The sequence below is a fragment of the Xenopus laevis genome, chromosome 6L (assembly GCF_017654675.1).
Source record: "Xenopus laevis strain J_2021 chromosome 6L, Xenopus_laevis_v10.1, whole genome shotgun sequence".
Classification (NCBI taxonomy): Eukaryota; Metazoa; Chordata; class Amphibia; order Anura; family Pipidae; genus Xenopus; species Xenopus laevis.
In genome coordinates this window covers 98,336,837-98,359,900 of record NC_054381.1, presented here as the reverse complement: position 1 = coordinate 98,359,900, position 23,064 = coordinate 98,336,837, and the positions used below count along the sequence as shown (strand labels likewise).

At 38.4% G+C, this 23,064-nt stretch overlaps 1 protein-coding gene across 3 annotated transcripts in view; it reads left to right on the top strand.

The window, feature by feature from the left end:
• The window catches only part of cap2.L (cyclase associated actin cytoskeleton regulatory protein 2 L homeolog), a 70,432-nt gene that overhangs the window by 36,892 nt on the left and 10,476 nt on the right, over nt 1–23,064 (top strand). For all 3 annotated transcript variants that reach the window (XM_018266430.2, XM_018266429.2, NM_001091774.1), the window contains 3 exon segments: nt 15,354–15,497; nt 16,509–16,594; nt 18,569–18,674. In XM_018266430.2, coding sequence (XP_018121919.1) covers nt 15,354–15,497; nt 16,509–16,594; nt 18,569–18,674 — 336 coding nt within the window.

Sequence of the window (23,064 nt, the reverse complement as noted above, 5' to 3'; positions counted from 1 at the left end):
GCCAATGACACATTCACGAATGGTCCTACTTTCATATTACCAATCAATCACCAGCTGACAGCGCCTGCTTCTACCATAGATAATGTGAATGGTCAGTGACTGCAGGCGGGGAATGTAATTTTGACAACTGCGTTTCTCTCTGAGATGACCATAGCAGAATAAGAAAAACTGCGGCCCTGACCAATGATAAAGGAGAGTGCAGGAGGTAATCTACCACTGTGGTGAATTCGCTGGTTCTACTTTCAAATCACAATGTCGTTTTTTTTGTAGAAGCCAAACAGGAAAGCTCACTATTTGTCATTTGAATGCACGGGGATAGAAAGTGCCAATGAAGATGACAGCACAGCTGTTCATAGCAGAATGGGAAGAGTAATTCTGTCATTCAGCTGTCTAGACTGTTTGTTTTAGTAATGCCAAGCAGAGAATGAGCAAGTGAGTCACAACTAAAGCACAGCAGCTTTGCACACAGTCATAGACAGAGTAATGGAGTCAGAGGGGATTTGTACTGCTCATGTCACATTTAAAGTTCTGGTATGTGACTTTTAAATCTAGTTGAGGGTATTAGCAACTCGTTTTATTTAGCACTTGCCATTCTATAAGAGCATGTCTTACCAGCAACCAAAGTTTTTGGTTTTTGGTTTTGTTGAGTTTATTTTGAGGTTTATTTGCCCTTTTAGAACTCAGTGGAGCAGGGGCTTCCTTCCTCTTGTCTCTAACACGTAGCACTGAATCTTTAATGTAACTGTATTTGTATTTATTATTGTATTGGTCCTTGTCAATACATTTAGTGGCAGTTTCATGTAATATACCTCCTAGAAGCCGAATACAAGACAAGATATATGTGTATAATACCTCTGGAAAACATGGTGGGAGAAATATAATGACAGTTTTGTGTATAATACCCCCAGCAGACATGGAAGAAAAAATGCAATTCCAGCTTCATGTACAGTGTAATACCTCCATCGTGCTTGATAATAAATTGGTGTTGGTTTGGGGAAGCTTAGTCTCCCGAAGCCTTCATTCTGACATTCTGCACTCATACAGAAAGTGCTTGAGGACTGAGGCAGATGCTTGATTGTCATGCTAACTGTGAAACACTTAGACCTCTGTTTTAAATCATTTCTTGAGAGCACTTAACCATAAAATCACTAGAGTTCCCAGATTAATAGCCATTTATAGTATTATTTTCACTTAGTCTCAATGCGGTTTTACAAAAGCTGCATTAAAATTTTTCTAAGAGGGTTTAGTGGATTAGAACCTGATTATTTCAGAAACAGCAAAACATTTTTAATTGCTGACGCTTGAAGCTGATGTTACAAATTTACTGCAATGTTGTTTCTCTTAAATTTTTAACACCCTATCTTTCCTCCCTTTTGCTCATAGCAATTTCTGTTTAACTTGCCTTCTTTCTGACTGTTCCCTCAGCTCCTTATAACCCTTACATGTACAGAAGATTGTCTGCCATGTCATATGCCCACCCTTTTGTGTCGGCTTCCCACCCCTCTACATCATCAGCCATTCCTCCATATCATTGGAATTTCCCCACCTAAAGTTAGGTTTAGAAAAGGTGGCAACCTTAATGAAAACACAGGCAAGGTGCAGGCATATAATATATGATTCTCTGCACCAACTCTGCCTTTTGCTTCAGAATTCTAATCCAGCGCATAATGTAGAGTACTGGCCATTTCCACAGACATTGCTATATAATTGGGCTCTAAGGAACATAATTTTGCACCCCTTAGTCCTCTTGTCTTGTGTCTGTGGGAAAGGTAAATGAACCCTCAAGTCTTTATGTGACCTTGTTCATATTTGTGGAAATTCATACATGTTAATAGAATCCCAGCACAATGTTGATAAAGAACTTGTGTTAAGAAACAGTTAAGAGGTGACTTGGGAATGTCACTCCATTTGTGTCTAGTTTGTGGCATTATAATATATATTCCCTATACTTTATTTTTTGAACTATATGCCCTGATGTGTAATTTGCATTCATTGTATCTGACTGACATAGAAATAGGGAGAACACCCTTAATGAGAGCTGTGTGTTGTGTCCCTGAAGTGAGGCTAACCAGAGCAGTGGTTTTACTAGGTGTGAACTTGTTCCGGATAAGCACCCGACCCCCTCTTCCTCTCTTCTCTGCATTGGATGTGAGGGACGCCTGAACTGGGAATATGAACCCAGCTGGCATACCAATCCAACAGTGACTGTAATAAATGACTTTGCACTCTGCCTGCTCTGTTACTTTTTATGGTCATGTTCTATATTTGTGCAGTGGGAACAGTCAGATGCTTTGCTTTCCTACCTGATAGAAATGTTTTTGTGTGCCAGCTAGTGGCTGCTTGTTATTTCAGACAAAAGCTGACATATTCCTGGGTTTTCCTAAGTACAGTGGAGCATAGAAATTCCTTTCTAGGACAACACACTTTAATATATTATCTCTCACCGTTGTTAGTATGGAAACAATTATAGGCATGATAAATTATTATGCAAAGCAATAATACATACAGTTAGGGTTGCCATTTGGCCGGTATCTTACTACCCTGGCTGGTTAAAATTATGGTTGATGCCAATGTTATTAATAGGGCATATGTTATATAGGGCATATTGGGAATATGTAATTTACAGCCTGTTGTAATTTGGTTGTTTGGTTTTAAAGATACATGAAGTTCACCTTCAAATGAAAATTCTTTTTTAAGCTACTATGTACAAGCAGTGCTGTCTTGCTGGGGTGCATGTGTTTATTGGTTTCCTCTATTGCTAACTGAGACCCTTGAAGCTTACAAAACTACATCCCACTGTAAATCTTAAGGAGAAGAGATGAAGGAAAGCGGATCCGTTTTTCATGCCAGATTGACAGGCCCAAAGTCAGCCTAAAACACCTGGCCTGTCATTGGAGCTAAGGGGGAGCACATGAAAGCGGAACAGATTTCCTCTGTCTGTATACAAACCTCTATGTGTACCCTTGCCCTATGGAGTATTCTTGTAACTGAACATGTTAATTATGGCAATATAATACATATCATACATTATTATTATTATTATTAAAAGCATGCTTTCTCTTGTGTCTTTATGTGGGTGAGCAACTCTGAAAGGTGCATCTGAGCCGATATATATAACCTGTGAAATGTTAACCATGTTATAATATTCAGCAAATCAAAATATAGCAATAGAATAGTAGAATTAGCACAGTATTATGTTATCACTGGGATATAACTATTGTTATAATGAGTAATGTATAACCATCTAAAATGTATGGGATCCGCTATCCGCAAACTCTTTATCCAGAGCTCAGAAGGCCGTCTCCCATAGACTCCATTTTAAGCAAATAATTCAGATTTTTAAAACTGATTTTCGTTTTCTCTGTAATAATAAGACAGTAACTTGTACTTGATCTTGTACTAAGATATATTTAATCTTTATTAGAGGCAAAACAATCCAATTGGGTTTATTTAATGTTTAATTTTAAGTATACTTGATGTATGGAGATCCAAATTACGGACAGATCTCTTATCCGGGAAAACCCCAGGTCCCTAACATTTTGGATAATACTGTATGTCCCATACCTGTATATTAAAGGATCAAAACTGGATTGTGCACCTTGTAATTCATTGTGGGACTGCAACACTTTTTTGAGTTACCAAGTAGGTTGTTGAGATAGTTATTGTTACTGGATTGTTGTCAAGCTTTAGAAATTGCAAATTGTCTCAGAATAGTACTCTCTACAATCATACTAAAAGTTAACATACAACCCTTGGTATTGGTGCATTCAGCATGTATGGATATTAGATCAGAAGAATAGATTGAAAGCTACCTTTATGTTCACTAGGTCTGAGGCTGGTATTGATATTGTATATAAAAAAAACTATTTTGCTGTTATATAATAATTCTCTTTACATAGCAACAAGCCTTCAGCAGTTCTGACAATATACAGCTTCACTGAACATGTGAAAGACAGTGGGGGGTTTTTGTTCGATATTCATGGCCTGTGGTACATGAAAAGTAAACCTATTGCCAGAAACCGACCACCCTGGAACTTTCGCAGGCCTCTTTTATCGAAATGTGCTATAAATAAAGATTCAGGTCTTGGCTTATTGTACTTCAAGTGATGTTTTATTCTTTAAAGTGTGGAAGGACAGAATATTTAATATAGAAAGGTGACACTGGCCCTTTGCTGCCTTATGTTACCCCTAGTATCTCAGAATTATTGCCTTGTCTGTTTAACTCCCCTCTTGACCTTAAATTATGTTTCTGTTCAGCTGTAGCTAAAGAGAAAACTTTTCTCTATATATAAGACCTAATACAATGGTTGGGATAAGTATAAAGAATGCAGTGACAGAACATACAAAAAATAAATGTGTTTGTGACAGTCAACTAAGTAAATATGAGACATTTACTATTCTATGCATAGTTAGGGATGCCATCAGGGGGACACAGGGGCTACTGTTGTACCAGGACTAAAGGGGGGCCCTTGACAGCACCGAAGCATTGCTGAAGCGATGAAGAGCAGAAGTCCTGAAGAGCCAAACACCAGAAGCCACGAACGGAGCTGAAGCCGTGAAAAGACCTGAAGTTGACGTCCTGAAGCCGCGAAAAGACCCAAAGCCATGAAAGGAGCCGAGGTTGAAGTCCTGAAGCCACGAAAAGACCCAAAGCCATAAAAGGAGCCGAGGTTGAAGCCACGAAAGGAGCCAAAGCTAAAGATCTGAGGACCCCTGGCCGCTAATTATTTTACTACCACCAATGTTTTGGTGTTCTCTAGGGCCCAAATGTTTCTTTCTTAAGTGGGGGGCATGGCCACCAATGTTTTTTTAAAAACTTTTATGGGGGGCCCTGGTGCCAATTATTTTTTTTAACTTGTAGGGGGGCCCTGACCACCAATGTTTTTTTTAGAAACTTTTATGGGGGCCCTGGCCCCTATTATTATTATTTTTTTTTTAACTTGACCTGACCATCAACGGCTTTTTATAACTTGTGTGTGGGTTTACCATACTCTGTGTGGCCTTTTTACAGTGGTGTGGGGTGGAAGGGATCTGGGGTAGTAGGGTGAAAGGGATCTGGGGTGCTGCTTGGGGGCCGGGTGGGAGGGGCCCATAGGACCCAGAAAATTTTGTTGTATGGGGCCCTATGATTTTTAACGGCGGCCCTGTGCATAGTTTATAGCTGCTATATTTATAAAGCATAAGTTTATGCCATGATATTTTCCCTTCTGTGAGTATAACATTTATAAACAGGTTTGCACAATGTAAGGAACAATTGTTACCTTTAGCTTGGTCAGTCATATGTGAGCAAACCAACTGGTTTCCCAGAGGCCCCACATTGCAGCTGTTGGGTTCAATAATAACGGTCACTGTGCCATTGTCTGACCTGCAGCTGTCGTTGCACACTCACCTGTTTATGTGAGGGCATGATATGCAGTATAGTTTCAGTTGTTGATACCCCCCTTGCTATAGGTGTGATGGGTGAGTCCTTATAATTCAGTAGGGGGCTGTGTAAACATACTCCCCTGCAGAGTGTAAGGATATTTAGGAGCAGATGGAGACAATATGTAGCACAGTTGTTGACCTCTAAATCAGCTGTTAGGCTGCATGCATGAACAGCACAACAGTAACTGTCAGGAAGAGTTACTGGGACACAGTGCAGCTAAAACACGATTAGTGAGACACAATGGACTAGTTTATAATGAGCCTCAAATTATGTACTGGTGTGCACAGTACGAATATTTTCTGGAATTTCACCCCTCACTTTTCCAAAACTCTTGCACCCTAGAAATGTACTTCTAGGGTACTACTTATATACACCCAGTTCTGGACCTGATGGGCTACTTTTATTTTGACATGACTGATTTTAAAAAAAAACATAGAGTCTGGCATTGGTTGGGTCTCAGTATAGTATAAGCAAATTTTACTCCTTTAAACACTTTTTTTCCTATGAATTGTCACGCTACCCACTTCTAATGGTGCCACTTCTAAAAACAGTAATGTTTGTTTTTCAAAAATGCATTTTCACACAATTATTATATTCAGTTTTGCACTTTATTATCACATCTCTTTGTGAAGAGTAGAACAGTTGATGGAGGAGCAATCGCCCATCCAATTCCTAGGGTCTTACTAATTTTGAATACAACACATTGTTTTAGGTTTTAATAAAGCTGCATACTTTTATTAGTCCTCTTTACATAACTATTTAACCTATACATTTGGTATTGGAAGCACTCCAACAATCACACACAACTGTAAAGACATTACTAGCATTAGGATTGCTCTCTATAGCAGCTAAACTTTGGAATACAGGTCACATGCTGTTCTTATTGATATTTTTATATGTTAAATATTTCAGGTGAATTTTAAAGGCCATTTTATATTATTTATTTATAAATAGGATTTACATTCATGTATTTCTCTTTGCATAACTCTGAGCAATTATAGATGAAGGAATCTCTGTGAATTTACTATTGCACGAACAGGTCCTGCATAGAAATAATTTAAACAAAGTGTGATAAAGAAATAGAGCTGGATATTTTAAAGACAAAATCAAATTAACTTCCTTAGTTGTCTTTTAGTTATCCACTCCTGAAAGTCAGGCTCAGGTCCAGACTGAGTTTCAAAATAGGCCCTGGCATTTCAAGTACACAGGGCCCAATATAGCCCCCCACTGACCCAAGAAATAGTGCCTGCTGGCTGGTATCTTACAGCAGCCCCTCTGGCCTTTGCCAAAATCCCCAGATTGCCAGTCCAAGCCTACTTGTACTCTGCTAAAGAAGCCACAAGAGATGTCTTTGACAGTAATCATCTTTACACTTCTTTACAGATAAAATGCCTTCTCATTTTATCTCTGCTTTAGCCACTTACTCTGCACATCTCAGCCCGAATTTCTTTCATAGTTGATAATAGCCAGTGTCCTTGTGTACAAATATTCTTAAAATTTAGAAAAGAATACTGAATACCGTGCATAGACATCCCTTACAGGCTAAACATCAGCCATTGTCCTTGTGTACAGTATAGTGCCTAAAATTCAAAACCTAATTCTTACAGTGTATTTCAACCTAAAAAATGTATGAACACTCAATCCAGTGTTATAACTGTTAACCAAAACAGAATGGCAGTTAAAGGAATTGTTCAGTATAAAAATGAAAACAGAGTAAATAGATAGGCTGTGCACAATAAAAAAAGGTTTCTAATATAGTTAGTTAACCAAAAATGTAATGTATAAAGTCTGGAGTGACCGGATGTCTAACATAATAACCAGAACACTACTTCCTGCTTTGCAGCTCTCTTGGTTTCCACTGATTGGTTACCAGGCAGTAACCAATCAGTGACTAGAGAGGGGGCACATGGGCCATAACTGTTTGCTTTTCAATCTGAGCCACTGCTAAGGATCAATTGCAAACTCACTGAACAGTTATGTCCCATGTGGCCCTCCTTCAAGTCACTGACTGAGTTATAGAGCTGAAAAGCAGGAAGTAATGTTCTGTTATGTTAGACATCCAGTAAAGTCTTTGTACATTACATTTTTGGCTAACTAACTATATTAGAAACATTTTTTATTTTGCACAGCTTATCTTTTTACCCAGTTTTTATTTTTAAACTAAACTGTTCCTTTAAAGCTCCCACTCACGATATTCTGATGTAGTATTTTACCAAAGGCATGCTTAAAGGACAAGGAAAGTTTAAATAGAATAAGGCTAGAAATGCTGTATTTTGTATACTAAACATAAACATGAACTTACTGCACCACAAAGCCTAATCAAACAAATGATTTATGCTTTCAAAGTTGGCCACAGGGCGCTGTCATCTTGTAACTTTGTTAAACATCTTTGCCTGACCCTGCACATGCTCAGTGTGGTCTGGGCTGCTTAGGGATTGTCATAAACAAAGCTGCTTGAATTCTGCATGGCTGGTAAGTAAAGCGGGGGCTCCCCCTGCTGTTCATAAGTATGATTGTTTCCCTGCTCAGCAGTTAGGGACCATCTGACAATTCCTATCCAAAGCAGTAAATGAAGGGAGAATTTCACTGCAAACAGTCAGGTTTCTTATAAAAACTATTCTCTTTAATTAAAGTATATTGTAGATAGGTTTCTTTTTCATTAAAGATTTTATTTTTCTGCCTTTCCTTGTCCTTTAAGGAAACTAAATGAAATGAGAGAGAAACAGTTTTCTTAATTATTCAGGGGGAATGATATAATGTTATCTATGCAAGCAAAGCTGGTTACAGATTAATCATCGGGTCTTATTGACCAAAGCACGGTTTTACCCCTATTTTGGTAAGTAAGTGAGTACATCAAGGCAATGTCAGATCAGGAGTATTCTGAGCAAGTTAAGTTTAAATGGGTGGTTTACCTTTAACTTTTAGTATGTTATTGAATGGATTATTCTAAGCAACTTTTCATTTGGCCTTCATTTTTTTCTATTTTATAGTTTTTGAATTATTTGCCACCTTCTTCTGACTCTTTCCCACCTTCAAATGGGGGTCGCTGACCCCATCTAAAAAATACATGCTTTGTAAGGCTACAAATGTATTTTTATTGTTACTTTTTATTGCTCCTCTTTCTGTTCAGGCCCCCTCTCCTATTCATGGTGCAGTCTATTATTCAAATTAATGCAATGTTGCTAGGTTCATTTGGACCCTAGCGACCAGATTGCTGAAATTGCATAAAAAATTGTATAAAAAGCTAAATGGCACAAAAACTACAAATGATAAAATATGAAAACCAATTGCAAATTGTCTCAGTATATCAATCAGACAAACAGTGATGTGGAAATGGCGGAGCTCCGTCTCCTCTGCGATCGCTGCTCTTGCGATAAACCAGTTAAATCTATTCGACTGCAACTACGTGTACTCACTTACTTGTGAGTGCTGTTTGAAGGATTCTTGGAGAACGGTCAGATAAATAGCAAATTGGCTTTATTGTAGTGCACATATAAATTGTATAACAGCAGTGGTTGTGCAAAACTAACGCGTTTCGTGCCTACACAATTGGCACTTCATCAGAGCAAAGCCAATTATTAACTATTAATCTGACCGTTCTCCAAGAATCCTTTGATCAGTGCTCTCACAAGCGAGTGAGTACATGTATATAACTCTCTACATCATACCAAAAGAACATCCCCTTTAATTTTCTAATTGACTTTGCAGAGCTTTGTTGGCAAGGTGGAGAATTATGGCAGTTGCAGTCCTGCAGTAGCTGAAAGGATTAATTATACCAAATCTATATAGACATAAACAATCGTATTGTGCCTGTGTTATCCTAGGTCTTTTTGCTTTTAGCCTGCCTGGGAGTTGAGAGATAAATGTGCCAAACGTAGTTCAGGTCACAGTGAATAAATAAAGGGCTTCCTTTTACTTATATGGCAGGAACCCAATATTATCATCATTTCAGCTACTTTGGTTTTTATCCAGATGTCTTTTTTACTTATATGGCTGAAGCCCAATATTATTATTATAACAACTTTGGTCTTTATCCAGATGACAATCTCAGAACATTATAATTTTTTCTCGTATATTTTTTTAAAGGAGGCAAATACTCCAAATGTGAATATAGAGCACTCATTCTGAATTGCCATAAGGGCACAAGCAACGGTACTTGTCCTGATTTTATGCAATTCAAAGTAGAAGTGTGGGGAAATATTTTGCTAAGCTCAAAACATTTACCCCTGAGTATTCAGGCAACATGAGAGCCCTGATTGTATAATGAACAGTGGTATAACATGTTCAGTTATATGGAAAGGGAACAAATCTTCCCATAGATGGCCTTCAGTCTACCAACAGAAGTAATATATATATATATATATATATATATATATATATATATATATATATATGCACCCAAGAGAGTATCTTCTAGGACAGCAGCTCTAGTGGAGACACCCTCAGATTCCTATATAGAAAAAATGTGAAAAGGAACTCCCCCCAGCATACCACAAAATACTAAATTCATTGGAGGTGTGTACCCCTCTCTTCCACTAGCTGCTTTTCCCCACTAGTCTCACAGTTTTGAAAAGCCTATGGGTCTCTACAAGCAAAAAATAAAACAATTTAATTTAGCAAGAGCTTTCACAAAGAGGAAACTTACCTTAAACAGCCAAAAACATTGCATATCCTTTCAGTTCATATGAAAGCAGCTTATTTATTCATTACTGTCCATTTAAGGAAAGTCTTGAACAACATTCGTACATTTTGATTTCAGATCTATGTAGGAGGTATATATGAGTCAAATTGCATTGTTGAATGCACACTGAGAACACTTTATTATATGGCAAGCATAGGGGAGGAGGGAAACTTTGGTTTTGGTATGCTACTAATAGAAGGCTTTCCCCCTGATAACTCTTTTTGGGGCATTTAAGCTCCCCCTGAATCTTCATTAATCTCTGCCTATGGGCAAGCATAAAATTGCTAGTGAAGTTCGGTATTTAAACAAGTTACCCTCAACAAATTGCATTTGCAATTACTTGCAGGGAGCACCAATGTCAATGTCGGGGTGTATACATGTTTCACTAATGGGCTGCATGACTAGTAGGCAAGTGAATCACAGATCACAATTCTGTTAATACTGTAGAGTGCATTGGAGAGCACCTTTTGGTAGAAGACATCCACTGCCAAATTTGGGATTTTTGAGACATGCTTAGGCCAATATGTTACCATCTATGAAAATAGTTGGTGAGTTGCAGCCCCTCCCCCATAACAGCCATGGGCAGCTTTCTGAGGAAATCCAGAATCATTTTGTGTATAAAATCTTATACATAGAAGAAATAGTGATCCTTATTACTACCTTGCAAACCTACACATATTTCTGTCTCATTAAAATTTGATACTTGGTTTAAGTCCATTTGTTTGGGCAAAAGCTAGTATCAGTAAGAAAACTATTGAGCAAGCACCGCCCACTCTGGGCCTGAGTAACCCTTTAAATTGTGTCAGCTTTGCCCATGGCATGGTATATAACTTCCATTTAGACTGACAAAATACCAGCCTTTAGGATGTTCCAAATCTGCCTCCCCTTGAGGCAGAATTGCCTGGTTTGTATAGCAAGTAGGGATGCACCGAATCGAGCATTCGGTTCAGGATTCGGCCTTTTTCAACAGGATTCGGATTCAGTCGAATCCTTCTGCCTGGCCGAACCGAATCCGCATCCTAATTTGCATACTCAAATTAAGGGTGGGGAGGGAAATCACATGACTTTTTGTCACAAAACAAGGAAGTAAAAAAAGTTCCCCTTCCCACCCCTAATTTGCATATGTAAATTAGGATTCGGTTCATATTCGGCCGAATCTTTCATAAAGGATTCTGGGGTTTGGCCGAATCCAAAATAGTGGATTCCGTGCATCCCTAATAGCAAGGGAGTAAAGTTAAGTTGTATGTATACAAATGTATTTATTTTGCATTCTAAAATCCTGGGAGCTACTTATTAATAATCTACTAATCAATCCATCCACATTTCCAAAGGAAAATACCAACTTTGGCTAGTATGCTAACTACTACATGTAATAAAAGGCACTAAGCTTGGCAGGTGCTATAACCCATGTAAGATGACTGTGGAAAGCAAGCAGCACTCTATTCATGGGAGCAGCCGCAAGTCTTTGTACTGCTAAATGGAGTGCAGAAACCTGCAGTTATTCATGTAGGACAGAAGGCAGGGTACAAGTGCAAAGAAATGGTAGATTGTGCCCATTTAGTGTCCTTTCCACCCTGCCTTGAAGTTTATATGTGACCCTAGTGTGTTTTATTACATAACCCACATATGATAATAAAAGTGCAAGTTTGCCCAAGTGCCAGGTGCCATTGCCAGGAAATATGATTTTTTTATATAGTTACCTTCCCCCAAAAAATTATATTATTTATTATATTATATATTATATTTATATATTTTTCTCTTGGGATATGGGTATGATATACATCCATTGGTCCAGCCCTCCTGTATATGAAAAGGCTATGTTTCTGCACCAGGTCCTCCTGCATTGTCACACCTTTTATAGCATTAGGAATCATGGCCTATAGATTAGCAGTGCATGTACTTCAATCTACTTCAGCCACAGTTTGAACCACCATTTATCTTTTTATTGTTGCTACTTAGAACTCTGTATAGGTAAGTTCTACTGAGAGACAAAATAATAGCTGGGATACTGAAGCAGTGCCTAACTAGCTGTATGTCTGTGAAAGGATTGTTTCTCCCCTAAAGCAACAACATGTTTGTCTTTGATTGAATCCCTAATAAGGCTTTGTTGCCTTGTGCTGAAGTTCAAAATCACTTTCTCATTTCTTCCAAGCAGTTAAGATTATGGATCAGAGCTTTATCCTCTTCCAACTGGCACATAAGTGCAACAAGTCAATCTGCTGTACATCTAATGTAGTAGAAGTTATTTTTAGAGCGTTTATGGAAGAAGAATTTATTCTGCTTCAGAGACCTTAAAAATACTTGATGTATCGTTGGCACTCTGTGAGTGCCAGGTTATCCGTATAGGCTTTACAAAGAATGTAATCAGGGAGATGAGGAAAAAAATCCCAGGGATAACTAAGTAGCTAAATAGTGGTTGTTTTAATGTAAATTGTAACTTGTCAGTCACCTTTATGATATTTCACCCTTCTGCCTTTGTAGTCTTGAAGGCAGAACTGATAGGCTTTACTCGTCTGACATTGGAGATTGCTACATGAAAATTCCAGTCTGCTGGGTTTACTACATCTCAATTGGCACTCGCTTCTGTGCCCAAGCATATAGTACACAGCTGGACACAATGGCTTATTACAGAGAAAAGGAAAAATTAAAGCAAAGCTGCCTGCACAAAAGGGTTTTTTAATAGTTAAACAAGAACATTGAGCCAGGTACAATTGCATTCCTCATTTGCTAATTAAAATAAAGAAATTCTAAAAGAGTTTAGTCCTTTTGGTTTGTTCAAGATAGTCTATTAATGACCCTTACTTTTTGACCTCAAAGTTTTAAAGTAAGATCTTTTTAGTTGAAGTCAAAGTCACTGACTCAAGATGGATGTGGACAGCTGTTATGGCAGGACACATCCACCCATATGTTCATAGGCAGGTGCCCAAGGGGTTTACAGTTAAAATTATAAAACAATTATTGTGTGTGGTATCAGCCAGAAATGATAACACATATTATTGTTCCATTAATAGGTGCACTGCTATGAGTAACCTCAAGGGCAAGGGCATATACAGAAGATACTCCACTTTCCTCTGCCTGTGTTTTGCTGGCAGAGGAAAGCCAATTTGCTGTAATGTGCTCCTTCCTGTAGCCCCACATAGCCCGATGTCAGGTCTGTCAATGGAACTACAGGAAGGAGCACATGTCAGCGGATTCACTTTTCTCTGCTGCTTACAAAATGCAGGCAGAGGAAAGTGGAGGATCCGCTATGTGTAACTTTGCCCTACGGGCCTTGTCAGATGAGGTGCTTCTACAGCAGGGAAAGAACAGATCTGCTGCCTTTCACACCCAAGGTCATTGTGCATTGACAGGCACATATCAGCCTGTTGGTGTAGAGATTGATTTTAGAGTAAAAATGCATACTTTCCCATATCCGCAACAAAATTCGCCCTGTCTGTGCAACAAGATCCGCCCTGTCAGATGTGTGCCTGTCAATGCACAGTGACTTCAGGCACTGAAGGAAGCAGATCAGCGTTTTCTCCCCTGGTATTTAAACGCCGTCTGAGAAAACACTTTGGGGCAAATTCACTAAAGGGCAAATTTTTGCAAGCCAACGCTGTGCCACTCACCAAGCATAAATTCGGTACCACTATGCTAATTCACTAAAATGCGAAGTTGCGTCTGCAGCCAGATGGTGGTGAAGTTTCGCTAGCATTAATCTGTCAGCATTTCATAGCGATCTTTCGCTACCGTTCATTTCTGCCTAGCGAAACTTCATCAGCACTCTTAAGCTTAGGTCAATTTGAATAGGGTGAGTATATATAGGTCATATACTATATACCGTATATACTCGAGTATAAGCCGACCCGAGTATAAGCTGAGGTACCTAATTTTACCTACGAAAACTGGGAAAACTTATTGACTCTAGTATAAGCCTAGACACAACTACAGCCCTGTCTCCCAGCAGCACACATTCTGCCAAAGCGAGACCCCCCATCGATCAACCGGACTTCTTTGCAAAGTTGATGGTGACAGAGAATTGCCAAACAGATTACTGTGTGCATTGTCCCACTGTCCCACTACCATGTGCAGAGGGTGCTGTTTGATATTGCCATCACTGTTAATCTTTCGTATAACCAACAGAGGGCGCTGTGTGATATTGCAGTCACTGTTATTCTTTCATATAACCAACAGATGGCGCTGTGTGATATTGCAGTCACTGTTATTCTTTCATATAACTAACAGAGGGTGCTGTGTGATATTGCAGTCACTGTTATTCTTTAATATAACCAACAGAGGGCGCTGTGTGATGTTGCAGTCACTGTTAATCTTTCATATAACCAACAGAGGGCGCACTGTTATTCTTTCATACAACCAACAGATGGCGCTGTGTGATTTTGCAGTCACTGTTATTCTTTCATATAACCAACAGAGGGCGCACTGTTATTCTTTCATATAACCAACAGAGGGCATTGTGGGATATTGCAGTCTCTCCCCAAGTGAACTGTTGGTATAGGAATGATTAAAAGTGACTGCAATATCTGCTACTCGGGTCGTACCGCTGACCCGAGTATAAGCCGAGGTAGACTTTTTCAGCACATTTTGGATGCTGAAAAACTCGGCTTATACTCGGGTATATACGGTATGTCTTTATTAGAGATGTTGGTGCAAATCCTTGAAATGGTCACTTATTATTACAAATGCCCAAGGAAGCAAAATAACAACAAAAGAGATCCTCTAATGCTCTAGACATGACCCCTCACCAAAAAAAATGTGGCATGCCCCTCAAATGGTTGGAAAAAAATGTTAACACAAAAATCTTTAATAGTTAGGACTTTTGAAGGCGATTCCACTTTAAAATATGAAAAAACACCAGCGTTTTTTAGAACTTTTTAAGACTTTCCGGCATACAGGATACGATGATTATCAGTTTGTCTGGACTAATGTGGTGAAGGAAACTCTGGCAAAAGGTTAATGTTATGGAAAATTCACACTTTAGTGAATTTGTGTAGTAATGATCGTTCGCCTTAGTGAAAATTCGCCTAGCAATAAGGTGCAAAACTGTGCTAGCGACGGTCCCTTTTGCTAGTGAATTGTCCTCTACGCCTGTTAGTAAATTGGCGATGTGCCTGGGGATGGGATTATAGACGAATTTTCACTAGCAACAAACACATTATCAAATCTGCCCATTTGTCTGTCTTAGTTTATGTATGTTTGTAATTAACAATATTTTTTTTAATCCAGTAATCCATTTATCATTTTTCCTAGGTGGAGGAGTCCTTAATCCTAAAGCCAATTTCTGAAAGAATCCTTGAAGTACAGTTATTCAGAGAAAAAAATCGTGGAAGTCAAATGTTCAACCACCTTTCTGCCATCAGTGAAAGTGTACCAGCACTTGGTTGGATTGCCATGGTGGGGTTAATGTGTTTAATATTTTGTCTATATATAAATGGGGATTTCATTAACTGCACAATGAAAGAAAATACCATTGTACACAAACTTTTAATATATATATTATTACACATTGTCAATGATTTTAAAGTTATTTGTAAATGCAATTGCTATTTAAAGCTGTTTTGGATTATCCTTTGCTGTTTTGTGCATTGCTTGTCCTACATATTCCATTGAAACAATGTTGCATGGATCAGCTACCCTAATTCCCACAATACTTTGCATGTTCTGTGATTAACAGAAGGAAGATAATTACAGATGTGTGGAAGGCATTTTGGGAACTGAAGTTTTGGCTGAAAGGGAGATGACTATTCCCGCATTGTTTCTATAGTACATGTAGTCAGAACAAGCAGCACAGAGAATAGCGAAGGAGAGACATAAACTGATTTTAATAGCAGTGAATAGAAATGTATATTCTAAAACTGCTTAAATAAATTTATTTTCATCCTAAAGAAATTTAGATTTGGTTTTACAACCACTTTAATTTTAGCATGGTCAATTGTTGAGCAAATGCATCTTTTAGGGTTACTATATTTAAAATATGAGCTTTTCCATTAAAAAACCTCAATTTGTAACATTCACACATAAAGCACTGATATTCTAATAGTAACAGTTGTATGTCCACTGGCTAGTCAGCACCAACACTGATTTTTGTTATCAGACATCTTTAAGTGGCTACATCACCTGTCTCACCTTGTAAAGTTTACACATTAACATGTTAGCTCAAGGATGTGTCCAGAATGTTATAGGTTATAATTTTAAGAAAATTCTTTGCTCAGCATTTATTGTAAATATAACAGGGCGAGCTTATGGTACATCTACAATAAAGATATCTTTCATTTACAAGCTTGACATTTGAGCATGTCTATTTTGCATATTCAGTTTGCTACTATTTTGGTCTGATTAAGTAGCATTTCATTTACCCTGTTTGCCTTTACCCATAGTTGATGTCTAATTATCCTTTATTTTTAGTCGCCAAAACCAGGTCCCTATGTCAAAGAGATGACTGATGCTGCTACCTTTTATACTAACAGGGTACTTAAAGATTACAAAAGCACGTAAGTGTATCCAAGATGCTTATGTTTTCCAGCCCGTTATTTGCATTATCAGTAACAGGTATGGGATCTCATATCTGTAAATCTGTTATCCAAAAAGCTCCAAATTACAGGAAAGCCATGTCCTGTAGAGTCCCTTTTCTCTGTAATAATGAAACAGTACCTTGTATTTGATTCCAACTAAGCTATGAATCCATATTGGTGGCAAAACCAGTTTGTTTAATATTTGAATGATTTTTAGCAGACTTAACGAACGATGAGCCAAATTACAGAAACATTCCTTATCCAGAAAACCCCAGATCCCAAGCATTCTGGATAATATATGCTCTACCTGTATACTTTTACATTAAAGTCTTATTGTTTTTATAGGTATTACTAAGTGGCTTATGTTTTTTAGATACATTTTTGAGTAATACTAATGCTTAAAATGAAATTGCTCTCTAAGCATTTTAAATGTTTCTATATCTAAAAGTACGGTATCATTCCTAAAAAAACTGGCATGCTGGCAGTCCAACTGCAAGCAACACTATACTAGTCAATAATGCAATCCATACTACATCCAATAATGAGTCACCTAATCTGTCCTCTATAATGAATGTTGTTCCTGGGACATGCATGGAAGTAATAGAGAGAAAGAGACATGTACTGCAAGTACATCTTGTGCCAGTGCCAAAGCCCATGGGCATGGCCAAAACTTATGTCAGGCACTTGTCTACCTTTGGGGCATAACTCTTACTTAGATCAGCACTACGTGGCTTGTGATATAATTATTATATATGCATTTTCCTCTGCAGTATCTTTAATCCCTATTTTTAGAATGACAGAAGTAAGGTTTTTTATATTTATAAATATATATATATATATAGATACCTCCACTTCTAATATACGGTCTCTTTATACACATTGATACTGCTCTCTTAGGCAGCAATTCATTTTCTGCATAGGCAGTGTGGCCCTGTTTTTTGCTGGTCCACTTCACCTGCTTTTTGTAAGTCATTGCAAGCAGGGCCCTGTCTTAGTGTAATTGTAAAATGATGGATGTGAGACTCTACTGTTTTGAGACAAATCATATGTGTACAATTAAACGTCACATTAGCAGTGTAGCAGTGTGACTGTGTGCCTAGAAAGGCTAATAACCATTAGCAAACAACAGGTTTGAATAAGTAGCCTTTTGCGTAATGAGGAAGGGCAGTTTAGGGTAGTAGATTTAGGTAATTTCCCCCAAAACCCATGTAGAATTTTCCAGCTATTGTTGCAATCCAAAGAAAAAAGGAAGCACCAAATTGTATCCCTGCCCTATTTCTAAAGGTTATTTAATATGTTATGTATGATTATGAAGGATTATATAGGGCCAGTTTGTGATTAATTAACTGCTGTGATTTAAAGGAGAACTAAACCCTAAAAATGAATATGACTAAAATACCATATATTATATACTGAACTTTACCATACAGTGAAAACCACAGAGGTCCTCTGCAGTTCTATTTCCCACTCAGTATGAAGGTTATGCAGTCAAACATACTACAACATTTTGGTTTGGCTGATGCATTGATAGTTATAAATCTTCACTCTGGAAAGACCCTACAATGAATTTTTGTTGACAGAAATTAAATATTGGCAGGACAAAAAGCTGAATTGTACATAATTCTGTTGATCTTGCATGAATGGAAACATAAACAACAAAAACTAGTATTGTCAGTTATCTCTTGGCAAGGAAACAATAATTCTATTCCCTGCTGAATGTAAAACATACATTGTTAAAAAAAATATTGTTGAATGTGAATTGTCCTGTGTGCCGCCTTTGTAACAAATTAAACATTTATCATTTGATGGAGATAATTTTTACTACTTTCAGTCACAATGAAACTCATTCAGTCAAGCTCTGTACTGAGATTTTACAAATGGTTTTATATCCATGATAATAATTTCTCCATTTCAGTTATCTTTGGCTAATGCTTGTGTTCTGCCTCTTTACAGTGACCAACACCATGTGGATTGGGTCAAATCTTACTTGAATATATGGAGCGAGCTGCAAGCGTACATTAAGGAATATCACACCACAGGAGTTTCATGGGGAAATGCTGTGAGTATTTGAGTCTACTACAGTTCCTGAATTTGTATTCAAGGTAAACCACTGTTTTCATATGATTAAGCAGCATGGGTTAAACAATTATTATTGACTGAAAAAATATTTTCTTTTGATACTGTATTTGGGGTTACCTTTTGAGCCCCCTGAAACTAAGAACATATAGCAGGCAACCTTTTTGCCACAGTAGGTAAATATAAGAGCAAATCTAGAGGAATAGAAACTAACCAAGATACAATTGCATTTGGGTTGAGGTTAACTTGGGGGCTCACTTGACATGATGATGGATGCATGTATAACTGGACTTAAGAGGCTCTAAATCAGTGGCATAGCTAGTTTGCATCCGGGCCTATACCCCGATGGAGCCCACTAGAGCTACAGAAAGAAATAAAATTTGGTTGCTTGAGTGCGTTTGTGTCTAAAAATGCATGTCTGTAGAGGAAAGGGGGACCCGTTTGCACACCCTGCACTATTGCCCACATAAGGATTGTTCCCTTACTGCTCTAAACATTTTGCTCTGGAACCCTACAAAGTTTTAAATAATTAAAGCAGCTTAGAGGGCAAACTCAACTTTGTAACTCAACTTTGTAACTCAACTCAACTCAACTGTAAGGGTCTATGCACACCCATTACACAAATAACAATACGGAACATGTCAGTGCTATATGTACAGTAAAGTCAATACAATTGTCCAAAAGTGTATAACATTACAAATAATTTCATATACATACCACAGTAATGCAAATATTAGATATACTGCAAAGCATACATAATGGAAAATGTGAAATACCCTCGTTGTTTTAAATCTACGTTCTTTCTATATAGCACCCAACAATGTAATTGCATACTTAAGGTGTCAATGCACCTGACACTATTGCGGTCACTGTGTTACAATATGGTCCACCAAACAGTGTGTGTTCAGATGTCATAATTTTTGAAGCTGTACAGTTCACTGCTTCAATTGGTGCAGGCCGCTTTGAGAACCATGAAGCAGCCATGATGTAGCAGTAACTCCAGGGATACCTGTGGTCAGTAGGTGCTCTATGCACAATTTGCAAAAGGAGGCAGCCTGGCCGATGAGCACAACTACAGTATGCAGGAGTGCAAGGAACAGATTTAGACACAAGTACATTTAATGAATGGTACCAATCTGGGCAATGACTACACCAATTGCACTTGTGGTTTGTAAATGAGCCCTTTAGAGCAGGCCTGGACTGGCAATATGTGGATTCTGGCAAATGCCAATGGGGCTGCTGTAATGTGCCATAGACAACCATTTATGGGGCTGGTGATGGGGGGGGGCTTATTTGAGCCACTGTATACTTTAAATGCCACGGCCTATTTTAAATCCCAGTACTGAGCCTGCTTTAAAAGTACAAAGCCCCTGAAATACAGCTATTATTGCGAAGAATAACCTAAACATGCGAAGAATAACCTAAACATAAAGAAAAAAACCTTTCCCAGACTCTGAGGTACAACAATGTATTCCGTTAGGGCCACCCAGTGTTTACTAGTAATATTGCTATTACTGGATGATCTTGCACAAGCATAATATCATAGGCTATAGTGATACAAATATCTACAATTGGTATGGATATTGGTATATATAGTTTATGAGTGTGTGCAGAGGCCGTTATGAGTGTGTTTATGTATGTGCTTTGGGTTTCATTTGCAGGGGTTGAACTTAATGGACTTAGGTCTTTTTTCAGCTCACCTTAACTATGTAACTATGAGAGAGAAATCACATTCATCACCTTCAGAAAATGTATTTTACAAAACATGTGTTTATAAGAACCCAATTTAGCCTGAGCCAATACACAAAGAATATAAGGATAAACAAGCGCAGACCATCATACTGGGCTGGGAATGGCTGAAAAAATGTAAATATGCTATAAGGTGGCTGAGTATGGAGTTTAAAGGCAGGCTACTGGCTATCAATGGACATATGAGGGTTATTATTATTATTATTAACATTTATTTATATAGCGCCAGCATATTTCACAGCACTGTAAAGTAAATGTGTTTATACAACTAAATCACATTAATTACATACATAGAACATATTGAGTGACATACATCACAACCAATACGGTACAAAAGGTGAGGAAGGCCCTGTGCAGAGGAGCTTACAATCTAAAGCTGGCCATAGATGCAAAGATCCGATCGAACGAATCATCGTACGATCGAACTTTCCTATCTCCCGACCCGCCACTAACCATTCAGATCAAAGTCTTACCAGTCAGATCAAATAAAGTAGTTAAAGAACAGATCAGCAATGTTCTGCCCCTGACAACAATCGTACGATATCTATGTCCGACCAAAGCTAGTGACCGTCTCCCACTGAAAATCGTACGATCGGCAATACACGCAGAGATATTATCGGCAGCCGACAGAAATTTTCTAACCTGTCCGATCGACCAAACGACCGATCTTCGCCGGACGAAAAATGTCGGGACTCTCCACACACGGTTCGAAAATCGTACGAATCCTCGATTCGTACAATCACATCATTGCGTCTATGGCCAGCTTAAAGGAAAGGGAATAAGATGCAAGGTGTGGGAGGGGGCAAGATCAGAATTAAGTGAGTGAGAGATGTAATACTGTATGTGGTATTGCATTTGGTAGTTAAGCAGAGTGAAGGTAGGCTTCTCTAAAGAAGTGCGTTTTAAGAGATCTTTTGAAAGCAGAAAGGTTGGGCGAAAGTCAGACAAACTGTGGGAGAGAATTCCAGAGGAGGGGTGCAGCCCTTGCGAAGTCTTGAATGTGGGCATGTGAAAAGGTAATGAGAGAGGAGTTGAGTAGCAGGTCAGTAGAGGAGCGTAGCAAGCGGTTGGGTGAATATATAGAGATGAGATCAGAGATGTAGGGTGGGGCAGAGTTATGAATTGCTTTGAATGTCAGGGTCATTAATTAGAATTTTATTCTGAATGGTAATGGAAGACAGTGTAGGGATTGGCAGAGAGGCATGGCAGAGGAGGAGCGGTTGCTGAGGTTTATGAGCCTCGTGGCAGTGTTTATTATGGTTTGGAGGGGAAGGCCAATGAAAAGAGAGTTACAGTAGTCTAGACGTGATATGAACAGAGAGTGAATAAGAATTTTGCCAGAATCTTGGGTGATAAATTATCGTATTTTGGATATGTTCCTTAGGTGGAGGTGACATGATTTAATAAGTGACTGGATATGAGGAGTGAAGGACAGGGCAGAATTTAGGATAACCCATTCAGTCATCTCATAAACTGTTTTTACAAATGAAAGTACTTTGTGCATAGTGAAGCAATGCTGCCCCCTGTAGCTGAGTTCATAATCCAAGTTTTTATTTTTACCATAGATGACCTTTTTAAGAAACCAACAGCTGTACCAAGCAACTGTTCATTTCACTTCAGCAGCGGCTGCCAAATTCTGAGCGACTTCCTTGAGTGATGCTATTGAGCTGTGTAGTATGCTACAGTATGGGGGAGCTGCTAAGTGCCAAAAGAATGGGACAGAGCAACAGCTGTGTCATGGCCTAACAAGAAGGGCTCAGAAAAGTTTGCACTTTTGTCTACCGACACTCATAATACTTACATAAAGCACTAAAAAGCCAACAGAACAACTGGTGATTGTTTGATACTTTGCACACAAGTGTGTTCTTAACACTAGCTTATAGTTCTAGACAAACATCAATGTGTAAGATTTGTTTGCATTTAGCATTTTCAAGGTCAATTAAAGAATGAATTCATATGCTTAGTCTGTAGCCTTGTTGTACTACAATTCTCAATAACTTTTTATGGCGGCAGCCACAGCTAATAGATCCCAAACACAAATACAGTGCATACAAGTCAGGATTGCAGTTTTTTTTAGTAACTTTTAATGGAGTTATAGTATCAACATAACAACAAGAGCAGTTAAAGTGCAAAAGATGTTCCAGAGTCGAGCCGCACAGACATAGGTTTGTACAAACAAGTCATAAGTCTTGACAATAAAGAAAGAGGGTGTACAGTGGTGCCTGGACATCAGCTGCTTCTGCATGTAACATATACAGCCCACATCAGGACTGCTTAAAAACAGGTGGCTGGAAGATTTATACTGAATAGGACCTTAACAAAGAGCCCCTGCATGTGTGATAATCCACCTGTTATACAGAGCTGTTATATGATACTGATGGCTCTGACCCTGGCCATATGTCCCTATACAAAAAGGGGTGTATAATCCTTTTATTGTTTAAGTAGACGTTTCTTACAGATGTCTTCTCAGAAATGGCTAGTGTCAAATAGTGTTTTGTCTTCTTTACAGTATGCTGTTTACAAATGTTTATGTTCATTCTTAATAAGAAATCCTTATTCATATAGCGCAGTGGTCCCCAACCAGTAGCTCGTGAGCAACATGTTGCTCTCCAACCCCTTGGATG